This window comes from Setaria italica, chromosome VII (genome assembly GCF_000263155.2).
Source record: "Setaria italica strain Yugu1 chromosome VII, Setaria_italica_v2.0, whole genome shotgun sequence".
Classification (NCBI taxonomy): domain Eukaryota; kingdom Viridiplantae; phylum Streptophyta; class Magnoliopsida; order Poales; family Poaceae; genus Setaria; species Setaria italica.
In genome coordinates this window covers 35,748,079-35,762,393 of record NC_028456.1, presented here as the reverse complement: position 1 = coordinate 35,762,393, position 14,315 = coordinate 35,748,079, and the positions used below count along the sequence as shown (strand labels likewise).

General features: G+C 44.0%; 3 protein-coding genes across 6 annotated transcripts; all 3 read right to left on the bottom strand.

Moving 5' to 3' along the window:
* LOC101773599 lies at positions 1 to 1,877 on the bottom strand. The gene is made up of 5 exons (XM_012847548.2): positions 1,473 to 1,877; positions 1,275 to 1,351; positions 1,110 to 1,146; positions 901 to 1,033; positions 1 to 783 (listed from the first exon to the last, which is right to left on the bottom strand). The coding sequence occupies exons 1-5, from the start codon at positions 1,828 to 1,830 to the stop codon at positions 243 to 245; spliced, it is 1,146 nt and encodes a 381-aa protein (XP_012703002.1). The 5' UTR covers positions 1,831 to 1,877; the 3' UTR covers positions 1 to 242.
* A 3,487-nt stretch (positions 1,878 to 5,364) lies between these two features.
* LOC101772909 lies at positions 5,365 to 9,047 on the bottom strand. Of its 3 annotated transcripts, none has more exons than XM_022828084.1 (6): positions 8,684 to 9,047; positions 8,298 to 8,462; positions 7,414 to 7,896; positions 6,385 to 6,900; positions 5,563 to 6,290; positions 5,365 to 5,488 (listed from the first exon to the last, which is right to left on the bottom strand). In XM_022828084.1, the coding sequence occupies exons 2-5, from the start codon at positions 8,436 to 8,438 to the stop codon at positions 6,210 to 6,212; spliced, it is 1,221 nt and encodes a 406-aa protein (XP_022683819.1). In that variant the 5' UTR covers positions 8,439 to 8,462; positions 8,684 to 9,047; the 3' UTR covers positions 5,365 to 5,488; positions 5,563 to 6,209. The 3 variants fall into 3 exon arrangements, with proteins under 3 accessions (XP_022683819.1, XP_022683820.1, XP_004977633.1); XM_022828085.1 differs by having other exon boundaries at positions 8,310 to 8,462; XM_004977576.3 differs by having other exon boundaries at positions 5,365 to 6,290.
* Positions 9,048 to 9,837: 790 nt separating this feature from the next.
* LOC101772227 (SAM50-like protein SPAC17C9.06) lies at positions 9,838 to 13,085 on the bottom strand. 2 transcript variants are annotated; one of them, XM_004977575.4, is made up of 5 exons: positions 13,067 to 13,085; positions 12,489 to 12,998; positions 11,228 to 11,710; positions 10,231 to 10,743; positions 9,838 to 10,134 (listed from the first exon to the last, which is right to left on the bottom strand). In XM_004977575.4, exons 2-5 carry the CDS (start codon positions 12,981 to 12,983, stop codon positions 10,054 to 10,056), a joined length of 1,572 nt encoding a protein of 523 aa, XP_004977632.1. In that variant the 5' UTR covers positions 12,984 to 12,998; positions 13,067 to 13,085; the 3' UTR covers positions 9,838 to 10,053. The 2 variants fall into 2 exon arrangements, with proteins under 2 accessions (XP_004977632.1, XP_004977631.1); XM_004977574.4 differs by lacking the exon at positions 13,067 to 13,085 and having other exon boundaries at positions 12,489 to 13,058.
* Between the last annotated feature and the right edge of the window lie 1,230 nt (positions 13,086 to 14,315).

The window sequence follows — 14,315 nt, the reverse complement described above, 5'->3', positions numbered from 1 at the left end:
TACCGAAGTACTTTTTTGCAGGTATATGGTTAAAAGACAACATCGAAATTGAATTCAGACGTAGCCACTTACAAACATGGGTAAAAATCAAAAGATCAATACATGCATGTATACATAATTAATAGCTCTACCTATGCAGATATATGTTTAATTTTTACACACATATATGTGTGTCTTTCTCTAGACGCATGCACATGGACAAGTACCACAAGATATCACCACACTGCACTACTAGATCACATTCATATGGTGAGATCAAGAGTACTTGTCCTTGTTGGATGCGCTTCTTCCCCTTTATCCATACTGACACTTGTCCTCGCAAAAGGAGGATACGATGAGAACAAAGAAAGAGATAACCCAGCAGTATCATCAGTAGCACTCTCCAGTACTTGTTGATCATCATCCCTGCTGGCATTTTCCTTGTCGTCGTCTTCTTCTCTGCCCAAGCTACAACCTGATGATGATCTCTTTATTCTCTTATTATCCTGCCGCCGCGGCCCGATGTCCAATGCAAGTTCAAGATCAAGAGGATCATGGTGGTTGCTGTGATTATCCTCATCGTCGCGTTGTTGTAGTAGTGGTCTTATGAATTGATCGTTTTGATGATACGATGAACGCCCAGCTTGAAGAATCGAAGCTCTGGAAACATACTGATGATGAGCACGAGTAGTTGTAAGGAACACATCGGCTTGATCAGCTGCTGATGAGTAGTAGGGTTTGGATCCAAGAAGATGGTGGTGATGACCATGAAGCCAGTTCCAATAATGAGGCCATGCACCAAACCTAGTTCAATTCGTCGTTGTAAATCAATAATGAGATTATTAGTCAGAACAAAAAAAAGGCATAGGAATTCAATGGATTTTGTTTGCAAGTGTCCCAAGGTCCAACTAATCCAACTACCTTGCTGACAATAGGGTAGTAGCAGCACCAGTCTGGGCGTGATGCAAGGAAAGATGGCCGAGGTTGTACGCTTGTCGTCCCCCCTCTTGCAACTCATGATCATCATCTCTCCATGAACCACCACCACCTATCACTGCAAAACATCTAATTAGTCTCAAAAGAACTGGATGTTTATCGATCCATATGGATATATAATTAGTCTTAATTACCCTGTCCCGAGTCGTCAATCTTCTTGCTCCTATACATCTGAAAATCATAAGGAACATGGTGAGATTAAGTAAGATCTCTAACCATGGAAGCTAGCTTAGCTATAGGGATTATTTGAAAGGTGAAGCGAAGAAGATGGATGTGCAGATACACACACACACACATACTTGGAGGTGGCTCTTGACATGGCCTATGCTAAGCCCTTTAACGTTCATCAGTTGAAGAACCAGCTTGGGAGTCGCACCTACGTGCATACAAGGATGAAGATGGATCGAAATCATCACGAGCTAGCTTAGGTACATGCATGCTAATTCATCAGCGGATAATTAATATCGATCGTGAGGTGGTGATCGATGATCTCTTACGATCTTGGCCGCCGAGCCTGTCGACGGCGCGGAGGAAGCAGAGGTGGAGCTCCGGCGTCCAGCGGAGGCGAGGGTTCTTGGACCGGACGTAAGGGCGCACCGACGACGACGAAGGGTTATTCCTGCCGCTGCTGTCCCCGCCGCCGGCTTCATCCACCGTGCTGCTATTGCTGGCGGAGCTCCCGTCGCGGCCGCCGCCGGGAGGCATATCGGCGGCGGCGGCAGCATCCTCCTCCTCGTCCTCCTCCTCGGTGTCGCCGCCAGCTGACGACGACTGCAGCTGATGATCCATCATAGACGACGATGCTGATGGGTGAGCTGAGGTCCAACTAGGATAGCTTAGTCTCCCTTGTGACATGCATATATATCTTGTTGCTATTATATTGCATCATCTCGATCAGAAGAAGCAACTAGCTAGAATAGATGTCATATATAGTACGACATCAAGGAGGAAGAACCGAAAGAGGTTGGGAAAAAAGGTGAACTACAATTAATCCAATCCTAACTGACAAGTGACAACCTTATAGAAAAAGAAATAGCTAGTACTGTGTCGACTATAGTCAGCAGCAGTTGCCCTAAAGTCTTTGGCTTCTGATGGATATCGGTCATGGACAGTAACTACTATTTTGGTGTGTAGCACAGCTTCGTTCATCTCTGTCTCCATCTCCATCTGGTAGCAGCTAGGCCGGAGCAGTGTAGACGACTGACTAGAGAGGCCGGTTAGTTAGGCAACAATGGAATCAGTCTAAAAAACTCAGACAGATTACCAAATTAAGAAGTGTGAGATTATGCATGTGTACGTGTCATACCGTAGGAGTGGTAAGGGGTCCTCTAATTTAGCTTAGCAAATTTAAGGATTGAGCTCAATAAGAATCAGACTATAAGATTATATAATTTTGAATTAAAAATAGATAGAACTGAGTTGGATTATGAAGAACGCACAAAGGTCATGTTCCATTACCACCTTAACTATACGTAGTCGTCGTTGTAGGCAACAAGGAACATTATATTATTCAAGCAAACCAATGCAAAGAACGCAGCAAAAGCAGCAGATGCTACGTAGGAATTGAAATTCGGATCGGAGGAATTGAAGGATGCAGGAATGACCGGAAAGCTCAGCTCAGCTCAGCAGATCATGCTACGTACGTACGTACGGTTGGTGGCCTTTTTTCCGGAAAAGTTGAGTGCCTTTTTCAGTCCGCACAATCACATTCTTATGCAGGATCGAGATGCATGGCTTTCCTAGCTCTTGCATTGGGCGGGTCCCACTGCTCTGACCACCTGCCCATGTCTAGCCATATGCATGCCACATCAGCATCAAACCTGCCATGCACATCATATATGCACACGACCATTATTCAGTAGTAGTTTCAGGGGGTGTTTAGATACTCTTGCTAAATTTTAGCAGCTAAAGTTTAGCAAAGTTTAGTAACAAATTTGCCAAACCCCCTTCTAAATTTTGCTAAACTATGGTTGCTAAACTTTAACCCTTTAGCAACTTTTTGGTTGCTAAACCTTGCTAAACTTGGGGCTGGACACCCTTTGCCCCTCATTATTGCTTGTCTGGACCCTCTCTCTCTCTACCCACTAGCATTAAATAAGAGCAGACAGGTCTTTCTACACCTTATTGAATGTTGTTTAGCCCATAGATCCACACAGTCATGACTAAAATTTAGCAACTCAAGTTTAGCAAAGGGATCCAAACAGGTTCTTATTTGCTACCTCCCTTAGCTTTTAATTTGGTTCAAACAAAAATGTCACGTTACATCCCAGACAATGCAACACAAGTAGCTAGCTAGTAGTACTTCAAAGATGTCACTAGCACTTATGGCGCACGAGACACCTTAACTGAAATTTGGTTGAACCAAATTAATCTCATGCCACTTTATCTTTTCGGTACGCAATTAATTAATTCGTCTTTTGACTCTTGTTTCTATTTTCAAAATTCTTAAAGACAGTGACATCTCTACCGCATCGAGTACGAGTACCGTTTAACAGTGTAAATATTAGTTGTTGCCCATTGCTCATCTCATGATTTTGTTTTCTTTCGTTCCTTCCGCTTTACCTTTTCTCCATACATATTTATAACAATGTTTTTAAAGTACCGATGGTACTTGCAGGTATCCTTCTTAAAAAACAAGAATTAAATAGATCTACACATAATTAAAAGAGCGTCATAGTAATTTCTCACTTTTTTTTATTTGATCCCACCAAAATGATACTTATTGGTACTTCTCTTTAGGTACCTCATGGTACTTCCTTTGTTCACACCGTTCGATTTTGCTGGATGGACGACTCTCATTTTTTTCGAGCACTCTAAAATTTCTCTTAAAAGAATTCAAATTCTTCAATTTGTCTCACTCTCTATCTGTTTTTTATATACAATATGAGATACAGATAGAATTCACACAATTCTTTTTTGAGTAAGTCCTGCAATTCAAATCCTCTTTGATTTTTTTATCGTAAGTTCCATTTCTATTTGTTTTTACATTTTATTTCATGCATGTTGCCTCCAACTCCTATAGATAGCGCCAATTTATAAATGGGAAAAAGAGTAAAAGCTAATTGTTGGACAAAAGAAGCATGGTTTATTACGCCAATGTGAGTCTTCACCTTTTTAATTAATGCCACTTGGTACACAAGTACTGCACAACTCACACGGTTCAACCCTTTTATTTTCCAAAAGTGAATCTATCAAAGCTAATGGTATTTTAAGCCTTAGAGTTTCGATCTACACCTCCCATAATCCTCTTTTTGTTTTGCTTATCCCGTCCACTTAATAATTTGACAAGCTCATCACCTTAAGCACTCATGAAATTAAGTGGAATAATCTACTTTGTTAATGGACCTATACTAAGAAAAAGAACTAGGTCGTCTATAGAAGTGGGAAAAAGGTGATTTTGACCTAAAAGTTCAAATGCTATATTTTTTATGCCGGCAGATAGTAGAGTATGACTTGTTCAGTGGCAAGTTACTTTCTGAAATTACTCAAACTTTAAGGTGGAGCGAGGGAGCATAGCAATAATTCGTCGATTGGGATCGGCATATATGTTTGTGTGTACCGCTAATCTCTTGATAGATTAGAATGGTGCGTTTGGTTGGAGAGCGAGGTGTGATGGAATAGCTCCTTGCTTGTATCAACTTCTTAAGACTTGAGCAGTGGTAGGGTGTTTGGTCAATTAGTTAGTAGTTAAGCTGCTTCAGTTGGTTGGATGTGCCTCTTGTTGCAAACATAATACAAGAAACATCTTTGATACATTCACTCAAACATTCATTTGTCCAGCAAATTCATCAACCTTTCAAAGCTTGGTGGCCGCCTCACCTGTACCTGCTGAAAAGAATTCCACTCGTCTGCGAGCTGTGCATAGCACCTGGATACAAATGTCACCATCCCCTTTGAAAATTGGATATTGATCTTCTGTCCGCAGTCCAATCCAGGCTCCAGAAAATGCAGAAATTTCACACTTTGAGGTTTGAAATTACTAGTATAACTGTTCCAGAATATTAATGAATGAGATGGACGGATCTGTCCCTAGCTCGATCTATGTAGTATATGATAAGCCCAAACAAGAACTCTATTGTCCAACAAATGTACTTATGTGACTGACTATGCAGCAGGGATAGATATGATCATATATAGGTCATGTTCGGATACGCTTCTCCTAGCCACGCTTGGATTATAATCTAAAGAAAGATTTTCGCGCTTCTCATAGTTCAAATCTCACATAAGCGAGAATCGGTGGAAATAAGCAAAATGTTTGGCAGGATTCTCACTTATTTCCACCGATAAACCGCTTATAAGCAGAAACAAACAGGCCATAGCAACATAGCAAGGAGCATAGGTTCACCCATCAAATCAATCCATTCTGCTAGTGGCTACTTACCCACCATCTGGAGAATTCATTCGCTGCATATAATTAGTAAGCCTGTTGAATCAAATTATACATCGATCACGTACACCACAAGTTATTGAAGTAGAATTAGTCGCATGCGATCGCGTCAATGATGCATGATTGCTGTAAAAAGACTAGATAGATCAGTGGTGCTTCATCGGTCTTGTAATTAACTCAACTGCTTTTCAGTATAATACCTTGGATTCCCAGCAGGCATCTATCTTTGTCAGACCTCACCTAGTCATCTGCACCTGCAGAAAAAAAACGATGCCTTCCCTTTGGGATCGGATTGCACCTGCAGAAATAGGATGTTCATTAACTCGATCAATATTCATATCATTTTCGGATCACCAACACCCATGCGAAAGCGCACAACAGTTCCACAATGGCTGAAGGCGATTCATGTGCATATGACAAGACTAGTTAGCAAAAAACACATCCTATTACTTCGCATGCGTTCAGGACAATCTGCAACACATTCACCAGGACAATCTGCAACACATTCATCACCGCAACATTTGTTCAGCATGCCATAGCATACCAGAACTTGGCAAGTCCCAGCTAGCCATTCTCACATCTTCAAACGCGAGAGCCAACCTCTCTGCATAATGCAATGTTGGCATTTCAGGATTTGCATCAGCCGTCCCTACTTCTTCTACAGAGAAACATCCCAGAAATGAGGTAGCTTCGCAGCAACAGTTAGTCCCTGGCTACTGTTAGATTATTCATAGAGATCCTTGGACGTCATTCCATCATTCTAGACAGGCTCCCCCATCAAAAGATCAGATTAGTGAGGGAAAAGGATGAAACTATTCATCTTAATGAGATGATGCTGCCAAAGAAATTAGGGTGGTGAGCAGTTAAACTGTATGCCTGTCTTCCCCCAGTCATGTCCAAACTGTTTTAGGATGTAGCAGCAATTCATCTGGACAAGAGGACAAAAGCATGTTAAGTAAACTTCCATGAGGCAAATTCAAACTCACTTCAGTGGAGGAACTGAAGAATGCAAAGGGACAAACCTCTATGCGAAACAGTTCGGTTGGCACAAGTACACCAAATCCCACAGAACATCTGAATGTTTGTAGGAAGTCAGTAAGAGGAAACTTCCTAGGACCATGCTCTGTTAGTTTAGCAATATTTGCAGCAGAAACAAATGCATGGCCGTGAACTCCCAGCTCCTGGTCCAGGACCGACTTCAGAGGCAGATCAAATGATAGATCAGCAAAGGCTGTGACTGCTATGTCACCTCCCCCATCTAGCTCAGTACAAGTGGAAGCACCATTCTCAGAATTATTGGGGTCACAGGTCCGGAAGTCTCTCGGCTCCAGATCTCTTGCTTTGAAGCCTGAGAGTGATGATGGCCCACCCAAGCGGCAAACAAAAGACCTGTGACCACCCAAGTAAAACCTTTCTGAAAGTGGCAAGACAGATCCCGTGGATCCCCTTAAAAACGGATGGATGATTCCTGCAGCCACTCCAGCATTGAGAGCACCATTCAACACACCAAGCGGCAAAGCCACTTGAAGATCAACTTCCTGATAGACAATCAAGAAAATAAATTATGCTACACAAAACTGAACAAACATGTTTCAGTTTGAACCAGTTCAGTTGTTTGGTTAAAAAAATCCTGATATGCAGTGCATTAGATTATACAAGATAAACATGGTGAAATTCGTTTCATTGAAATTTAAAATTGCCAGCTTTTGTGCTACGAGCTAGGACTGAAAACATAGCTAACTGCCATTTTGATGCTTCAGCAGACCATGAAGCTTTCTGCTTTTCTATCCTTGGTCCACTAATCCTAGAAACAATCAAAAAGTACAATTTAAAGGAGAATATGAGGAATGTGACCACAGTTTGCATGGTAGTACTGATTGTGCGGTTGGAAAAGAAAGCAAGATGTACGATATAATGCTACTTAAGTATAAATGTCCAAAGATATATAATGCTACTTCAGAAAAATAAAAGGGATATGAGTATATGATTAAAAAGTGTACTCTGGTTTTCAAGGAAAGCAAAGGTTGAATGGAAAGGAAATCGAGTTATACCTGTCGAAGATACCACGGGTATTTGCTCCCTGGTGCAAGGGCTCCAACTTGGGAAGATGACAGAAAAGCATATCCACATGTAGGCCTTATGGTTGAGTCCCTCTTGTCAACCTTGTACGCATACTTAATGGAGGGCAAAAGGCTATGCCCTAACTGCTCTTGTATGGAGTTGGATGACATCCGTGCTGGATCTTTTAAGGTTCTCCATGTCAGGTTGTAGGCAAGGTTATGGTTCATGGTGGAGAGCAAGCCAACAGAAACGCCCATAAGGTGCTCTTTGAGTGAGGACTTCCACCAGTCCCCAGACAGAAATGATATCCGGGCCATCAGCGGAGTTGGTATTGCTCCAATTCTTGGTATTTCTACTCCAGCACTTAGTTCTGCGGTCCGATCTAATTCAAGAGCAACTGATGCATCCCAGGTCTCCCAGTATTCAAATAGGTTCTTCAACTTCAGTGAACTTTCCAGTGAAAATGGGCTAGTCTGAAAAAAAGGTGTACACCAAGAAAATTTGTGAGACCTGAGAAAGTGAATTCAAGAACCAATTGAGGCATCCATCTAATATTGTAATAATATTTGATCATAAAAAATCATGGCATACTCAAATGAGCACTTAGTTGCTGAAGATAGATTGATTACTAAAGGTCTACCTAACAGATGCCTAGATCAGTCAAATGTGCATGTTAAGTGACAGAGAATGCACAGATGTTAGAAATACTGCAATACTGAACCAGAACAGATTTTGCTCTAGAATCAGAGCAGTGCGAGTCATGAACCAATCAAGTTCTGACCAAAAGGATGCACAGCAACACAAGCGCTAAAATGATGGATCCAAGAATCACGCAAACACATTTCTTTCTATGCTGTCAACTCTTCATCCCTACCAACTCCATCACCTCTTTCATTCCCAACTTGAGATGATTTGCTTCCATTCCCAACTTGGGATGATTTGCTTCCAGCGGGACAGGTATGGCATGAAAAATTCTATTCTTCATTAGGTACTCCTCATACTGTGGCTGCAACATACAAATTGGGCATGATCCTGGCACCTGCAAATGGATCACAATTAGTAGAAGAATTGAGTCACAAGTTCTGAAATTTCTCATCACAGTAAGTAGAGGGCGATGCTGGTTTCACAGAGAAATAAATCTTTCAGTAGGCATAACATACACATTTTTGCTTCACACATGTAATTGGATAAAACTGGCACAAGCATCGCACAGATTCCGAAATTTCTCATCACAAAGGAAGAAGACACTGACTGACTCACCCATTGCCTGTTCCTGGGGCACTTGAAGAATCTCTTGCCGCGATTTTTGGTGTGCTTGACGGTGAGCGCGATGAGCCTCACTCCGGGCAATGGATCAACAGCAACCCCGTGACATGATCCACCGTCGGCGCTGGCAAAACCCTAGCAACAGCGCTGGACCTCCTGCTGCGGGCGGACGAGGCCTGCGACATCTATCCTGCACCGAGCGAGCGAGCGTGGGCCGAGCGGCGCGCCACCCACGGCGAGCGCGCGGCAATGCAGGTGGAGAGGAGGCCCTATGGCGGCGGCGGCGGCGCAACGACAGGGCGAGAGAGAGCCCCGTCTAGTTGGGTCGGGGAGTGGACTCACACTCACTCCATCAGAATGTCCAAGGGACGGCAACAGGGCGAGAGAAAAAGCAAATGGGGAAGAAAACAAGTATACTAAAATTAAAAAAATGAGGGAAACACCTAATAAATCCAAAAAAGCAATGTTTGTTTCCAACTAACACTAGCTTACTCACGCAGCATATCTTTATACAACATAAAATTAGTCCTTTTAGTCCCTAAATTGCTAAACATGGTGATTAAACTTTAGTCCCTAAACTTTAACGATTTAGTCCCTAAGAGGTTGCTAAAAAGGATTAAAGGAGATTATTTAACAATTTAGTCCCCAAGAGGTTGCTAAAAAGGATTAAAGGAGATTATTGACAGGGTCTGCCCCTCATTTAATGACTCCTCCCACCCGGCCAGCGCCGTCGTCCTCCCTCCCACCCAGCCCCCACCGTCGAGCACGCGGTGGCGCCGGTCGCCCTCGCGGCGCCTCTCCGCGCTGCCGCCGAAGAAGGCCGCAACTACATCTCCGGCCAGGAAGGGCGCGGCGATGAAGGCTAAGAAGTAGATCGGTGCCGGCAACCCCCTGCCATTCCGCCTGTAGATGTGCCCCCGCTCCTCCCCGAATTAGAGGTATTTTGGTCTTTGTTCATCTGTATTAATGGACTTTAGTCCATGAATCCAACCATATGGTAGGGACTAAACTAAGTGGACTTTAGTCCATGAATCCAACCATATGGTAGGGACTAAACTAAGTCCAGTGAAACATGGTGACTAAATTTTAGTTTATAGTCCCTAGAGGAACCAGGGCCATAGTTTCATCAAGATCAGTCCAGAACCCCCTTGAGATTGGGCAACGGAAACTGAAGCTCCCACCACTTTCCTTTTGTTTTTGTGCTTTACAAGTCATAACATCAAATCCACAAGCCAGCACATACGGTTTATCATTTACAGTGTGCGAGGTAAGCTGTTGCCAAAAGGGCAAAAAATCTGAATAGCGGGGGGGGGGGGGGGGGGGATACAACTATTCATTTTGATGAGAACACCTTGCCAATGAAATTAGGGTGAAGCGAAGCTAAACTGTATGCCTGTCTTTCCCTTGTCATGGTCAAACTGTCTCAGGATGTGGCAGTAGTTTACCTGGACAAGAAGAGAACACTTGTTTAGCGGAAATAACAAAATAACGTTCTTCATTGATAACTTCAGTGCCGCAACTGAAGAATGTCAAGGGCAAACCTCTATGCGAAACAATCTCGTTGGCACGACTACACCAAATCCCGCAGAACTCCTGAATGTCTGTAGGAAGTTGGTAAGGGGAAATTTCCGCAGATCACACTCAGTTAATTTACCAAGATTTCCAGCACAGACAAATGCATGGCCATGAATTCCAAGATCCCTGAGCGGCTTCAGAGGAATATCAAAGGACAGGTCCGCAAAGGCTGTCACTGCTATGTCACCTCCAAGACCATTTAGCTCAGGAGAAGTGGAAGTACCGTTTTCAGAATTATTGGGGTCACAGGTTCTGAGTTCTGTAGCCCCAAGTCCTCTTGTTTTGAAGCCTAAGAGTGACGATGGTCCACCCAAGCGGCATACAAGAGACCTGTTACCCCCCAAGTAAAACCTTTCTGAAAGTGGTGAGACAGATCCTGTGGATCCCCTTTCCAATGGATGGATGACTCCTGCAGCAACTCCGGCATTGAGAGCACCATTCAGCACACCCAGAGGCAAAGCCACTCGAAGATCAAATTCCTGACAGGGAACCAACAAAAGAATGAACATGTCACAGTTCAAATCAGTTCAGTTATTAATAAACAAAAGTACTGATGTACCGTGCACTAGATTCTAGGAAATAAAAATGATGAAATTATTATCACTGAAATTTAAAGTAGTTGTTATTTGTGCTATGAGAAAGGACTGGAAAAAGGGATCTACCATTTGGATGCTTTAACAGAGCATAGAACTTTGAAAGCTTTTAGACCTTGGCCAGTGGTCAGACAACAAAATGTATATGTAAAGGAAGAAATGTAGACTGAGCTTAGTTTGCATTGTTAGTAGTGATTGTGAAGTTGGCAAAGTCGGAGGTACAAATGTGATACAGAATATACGTATTAAATGTCCAAAGATTCATAATGCTATCGAAGAAAAAGGTCAGGATTCAATTATAAGGTGTAGTGTGTAAACTCTAGATTTCAAGCAACGCAAAGGATAGAGGACAAAGGAAGTCGAGATATACCTGTCTAAGAAACTGTGAATATTTGCTCCCTGGTGCAAGACCTCCTACTTGAGAAGACGACAGAAAAGCATATCCACGTGTAGGCCTTATGCTTGAGTCCCTTTGGTCAACCGTGTAGGCATACTTAACAGAGGACAAAAGGCTATGTGCTAACTGCTCTTGTACAGAATTGGATGACATGCGTGCTGGATCGGTTAATTTTCGCCATGTCAAATTGTAGGCAAGGTTGTGGTTCATGGTGGAGAGCAAGCCAACAGAAACACCCATTAGGTGTTCTTTAAGTGAGGACTTTAACCAGTCTTCGGACAGAAATGATATTCTAGCCACCAGTGGAGTTGGTATTGCTCCGATTCTAGGCATTTCCACTCCAGCACTTAGTTCTGCTGTCTGATCTAATTCAAGGGCACCTGCTGCATCCCAGGTCTCGCAGTATCCAAATAGGTTCTTCAACTTCAGTGAACCTTCCAGTGAACATGATCTAGTCTGCAAAAAGGTTTACATGATCAAAATTGGTGAGGCTTGAGGAAGTGAATTTGGGAACAAATTGGGGTCAATCATCTGATACAGTGATACTAAATCATCAGCCATCTGCAGATTGATCATGTTATATGATGGGGAATGCATGAGAGATATCCTGGAATGATTTTCTTCGAAGCTATTTTGTGGAGCGTGTATGACTTTGGCATAGAGGGATATAACGGAACACGCAAAAGTCTTGTTATACAGAATATTAGAAATACTGCAATGCTGTACTAGAAAATGCAGGAAACTAATCGATTTTGCTCCAGAACCAGAGCAGTGGGAGTCAAGAACCAAAACCACATATCCATTCCACAATGCACCTGAAGATAGCCCAATCCACTCCCAACTAAATGCAAGAACTTCATGTTCCATTTCTTTTCGAAACAAATAACAATGAGGTAAACAGGTACAACTCAATTGTCCTAGTAGTCCTTTCCATCGTCCGAGACATTGTACTGATACTAGCATAATACCAGCTAACATCAAAATTATGTAGTGCGGGACTTGTCTAATCATTTTGAAAGCAAGCACATAGGTAAGGTCAAATTAGATTAGATTCTGGTTTGAGGTCTGTAATCGATGAAATGGTTAAAGAATGTAAAGCCTAATCAAAATTTTTGAAGCAAAGTAGTGACGTGAATGCGCTTGAATACCACATGAACATTGGATCACGCAAGACAAGACAACTCAATTCTGTAAAAGAAAAAAAGAGAGAGACATTTTTGGCTGGATGGGGTACCTGAGTGTTAGCGAAGACGCCGAATTCAGTGGCAGCGCGTCCGCGGGCCTCTGAGACGTCAACGAGTACGACAACGGCGCTGCCGGGAGTCCCTGGCGGAGGCGCGTCGAGCGTGATGGAGACGGTATCGAAGGCGCCGAGGAGACGGAGGCGGTCGCCGGCCGCCGCGGCAGCGCGCACGAGGTCTCGCACGGTGGCGGCGCGCGCGAGGTCCGTGCCCACCGCGGCCTCGACCGCGGCGCGGCGCGTGCGGGCGCAGCCCCGGATCGCGACCTGGTGCACCCGGATCCGGACCTCATCCGCGGTGAGCCGCCGGAGCACGGCCTCGAGGCGCGCCTCCTCGGATGGGGATGCCGAGGATTCGCCGTCATCGTCGTCGTCGTACTCGTCGGCTTCGTCGTCGAGGTCGTCGCCGTCGAATTCTTCATCGTCGTCGTCGTCGTCGTGGGGGGTGGAAGGAGGAGCAGGATGGGTGCTGTCGGATGCGGTTGCCATTGGACTGACAGACTACTGCAAGTGTTGAAGCGGGCGTCTGTCAGTTGAGAGGCAAGCAAGACTGGCTGTGAATCCGAACGAACCTGTTGCTTTGCTTCGCTTCTGAAGAATGACATGCTAGCTTCTTCTTTTTTTTAAAAAAAAAGGAATAACATGTTGCAGAAGAAAGGGCCAAAACAAGACTTGGCAAATGGTGAAAGTATCTGTGACCGAAAAAAAAGGAATCTCAGGAAAGATGGGGAGAGATTTTGTGACTGTAACATCTGTAAACTTGATATGCCCAGCATGTCTTGAAAGAGTAGTGTAATATTGGCATGCTTTCTAGTTACAAATGCCATTTCTTGCTCTCCATCTGTACAGATTTGCACGTCCACGGTGATCAGCAGCAAAAGGTGTAGTATGTGCTAGTATTTATACAGCAAAAGAATCTGAATTTTTCACCCGGAGGACTCTCCTACGCCGCGGAGGCAATCTCAAGCTCGGCCGACCAGAGCGGGGTGGCCTGCTCCGGCGACAAGGCGGTGACGCCTCTCATCAGCCTCGCCACCTCGCCCATGGCCGCTCTCTCCTCCCTCTCAGGGTACGGCCGACCTCAGCATGGGATCAGCCATGCCATTCAGCGGCCTCTTGCCGTCGAGGTAGCTGGAAGAAGCCCAGAGCACGAGCAGGCCGTTGTCCTCCGAGAATGGCAGCCGAGCCGGCCAGAGATCACCTCATCACTATGCAGATGCTCAAAGAGGGAACCACACGGAGCATACTCGAACACCATCATCCTTGTGCAGTAACCCAGTAGGTTCATCAAGTTCTTGTGGTTCACTCTGGACAAAACAGATATCTGAAACAAGAGCGGTAACTGTTCAGCAAGATACACAGCAGTGAACTCCAGTCCACCTGACAAAACGAATAACAACCTATATAGCCTTCTCTATATCATAATCACCTTGTTCTTAAATTGCTCCTCAGACCTATCTGACCAATCTTTGGCAGAGTCAGCTCAAGTGGAGACTACTGCTATTTCAACTCCACTTGACAGAGTTCCCTTATACAGTATGCATCCAGACGAGGAGCCAATCACATTGATGAAGTCCTCACAAGCTGTCTGAAGCTCTGCCCTTCCAAGAGAAGAAGGGACACCTACCCACAAAGGTACATCATATTTAACAACTAAAGCTATTTCTAGAGGGGGTAAAAATGCTGAAGCAACTTTTATCCTGTAAAAAAGTCAAACATATGAGATTCTGATAAAAATGTGATCTTCCCATAAGCTTCAGAGCTTCAGATGATGAGGAGTTAACTGACCTGCCGAAGGCTTTCCAGAGTAGACCATGGCAT

Bases quoted from the DNA above. Each gene is read 5' to 3' on its own strand.
- LOC101772227 (XM_004977575.4), bottom strand. From the start codon at position 12,983: ATGGCAACCGCATCCGACAGCACCCATCCTGCTCCTCCTTCCACCCCC. The intron at 11,711-12,488 runs GTACCCCATCCA...ACCTTTTTGCAG, and splicing joins GCGTCTTCGCTAACACTCAG to ACTAGATCATGTTCACTGGA. The intron at 10,744-11,227 runs GTATATCTCGAC...GTTCCCTGTCAG, and splicing joins ATTCACAGTTTCTTAGACAG to GAATTTGATCTTCGAGTGGC.
- LOC101773599 (XM_012847548.2), bottom strand. From the start codon at position 1,830: ATGTCACAAGGGAGACTAAGCTATCCTAGTTGGACCTCAGCTCACCCA. The intron at 1,352-1,472 runs GTAAGAGATCAT...GTATGCACGTAG, and splicing joins CAGGCTCGGCGGCCAAGATC to GTGCGACTCCCAAGCTGGTT. The intron at 1,034-1,109 runs GTAATTAAGACT...GATGTTTTGCAG, and splicing joins GATTGACGACTCGGGACAGG to TGATAGGTGGTGGTGGTTCA.
- LOC101772909 (XM_004977576.3), bottom strand. From the start codon at position 8,438: ATGTTGCAGCCACAGTATGAGGAGTACCTAATGAAGAATAGAATTTTT. The intron at 7,897-8,297 runs GTAGGGATGAAG...CCTTTTTTTCAG, and splicing joins TGAAAGAGGTGATGGAGTTG to ACTAGCCCATTTTCACTGGA. The intron at 6,901-7,413 runs GTATAACTCGAT...ATTGTCTATCAG, and splicing joins ACCCGTGGTATCTTCGACAG to GAAGTTGATCTTCAAGTGGC.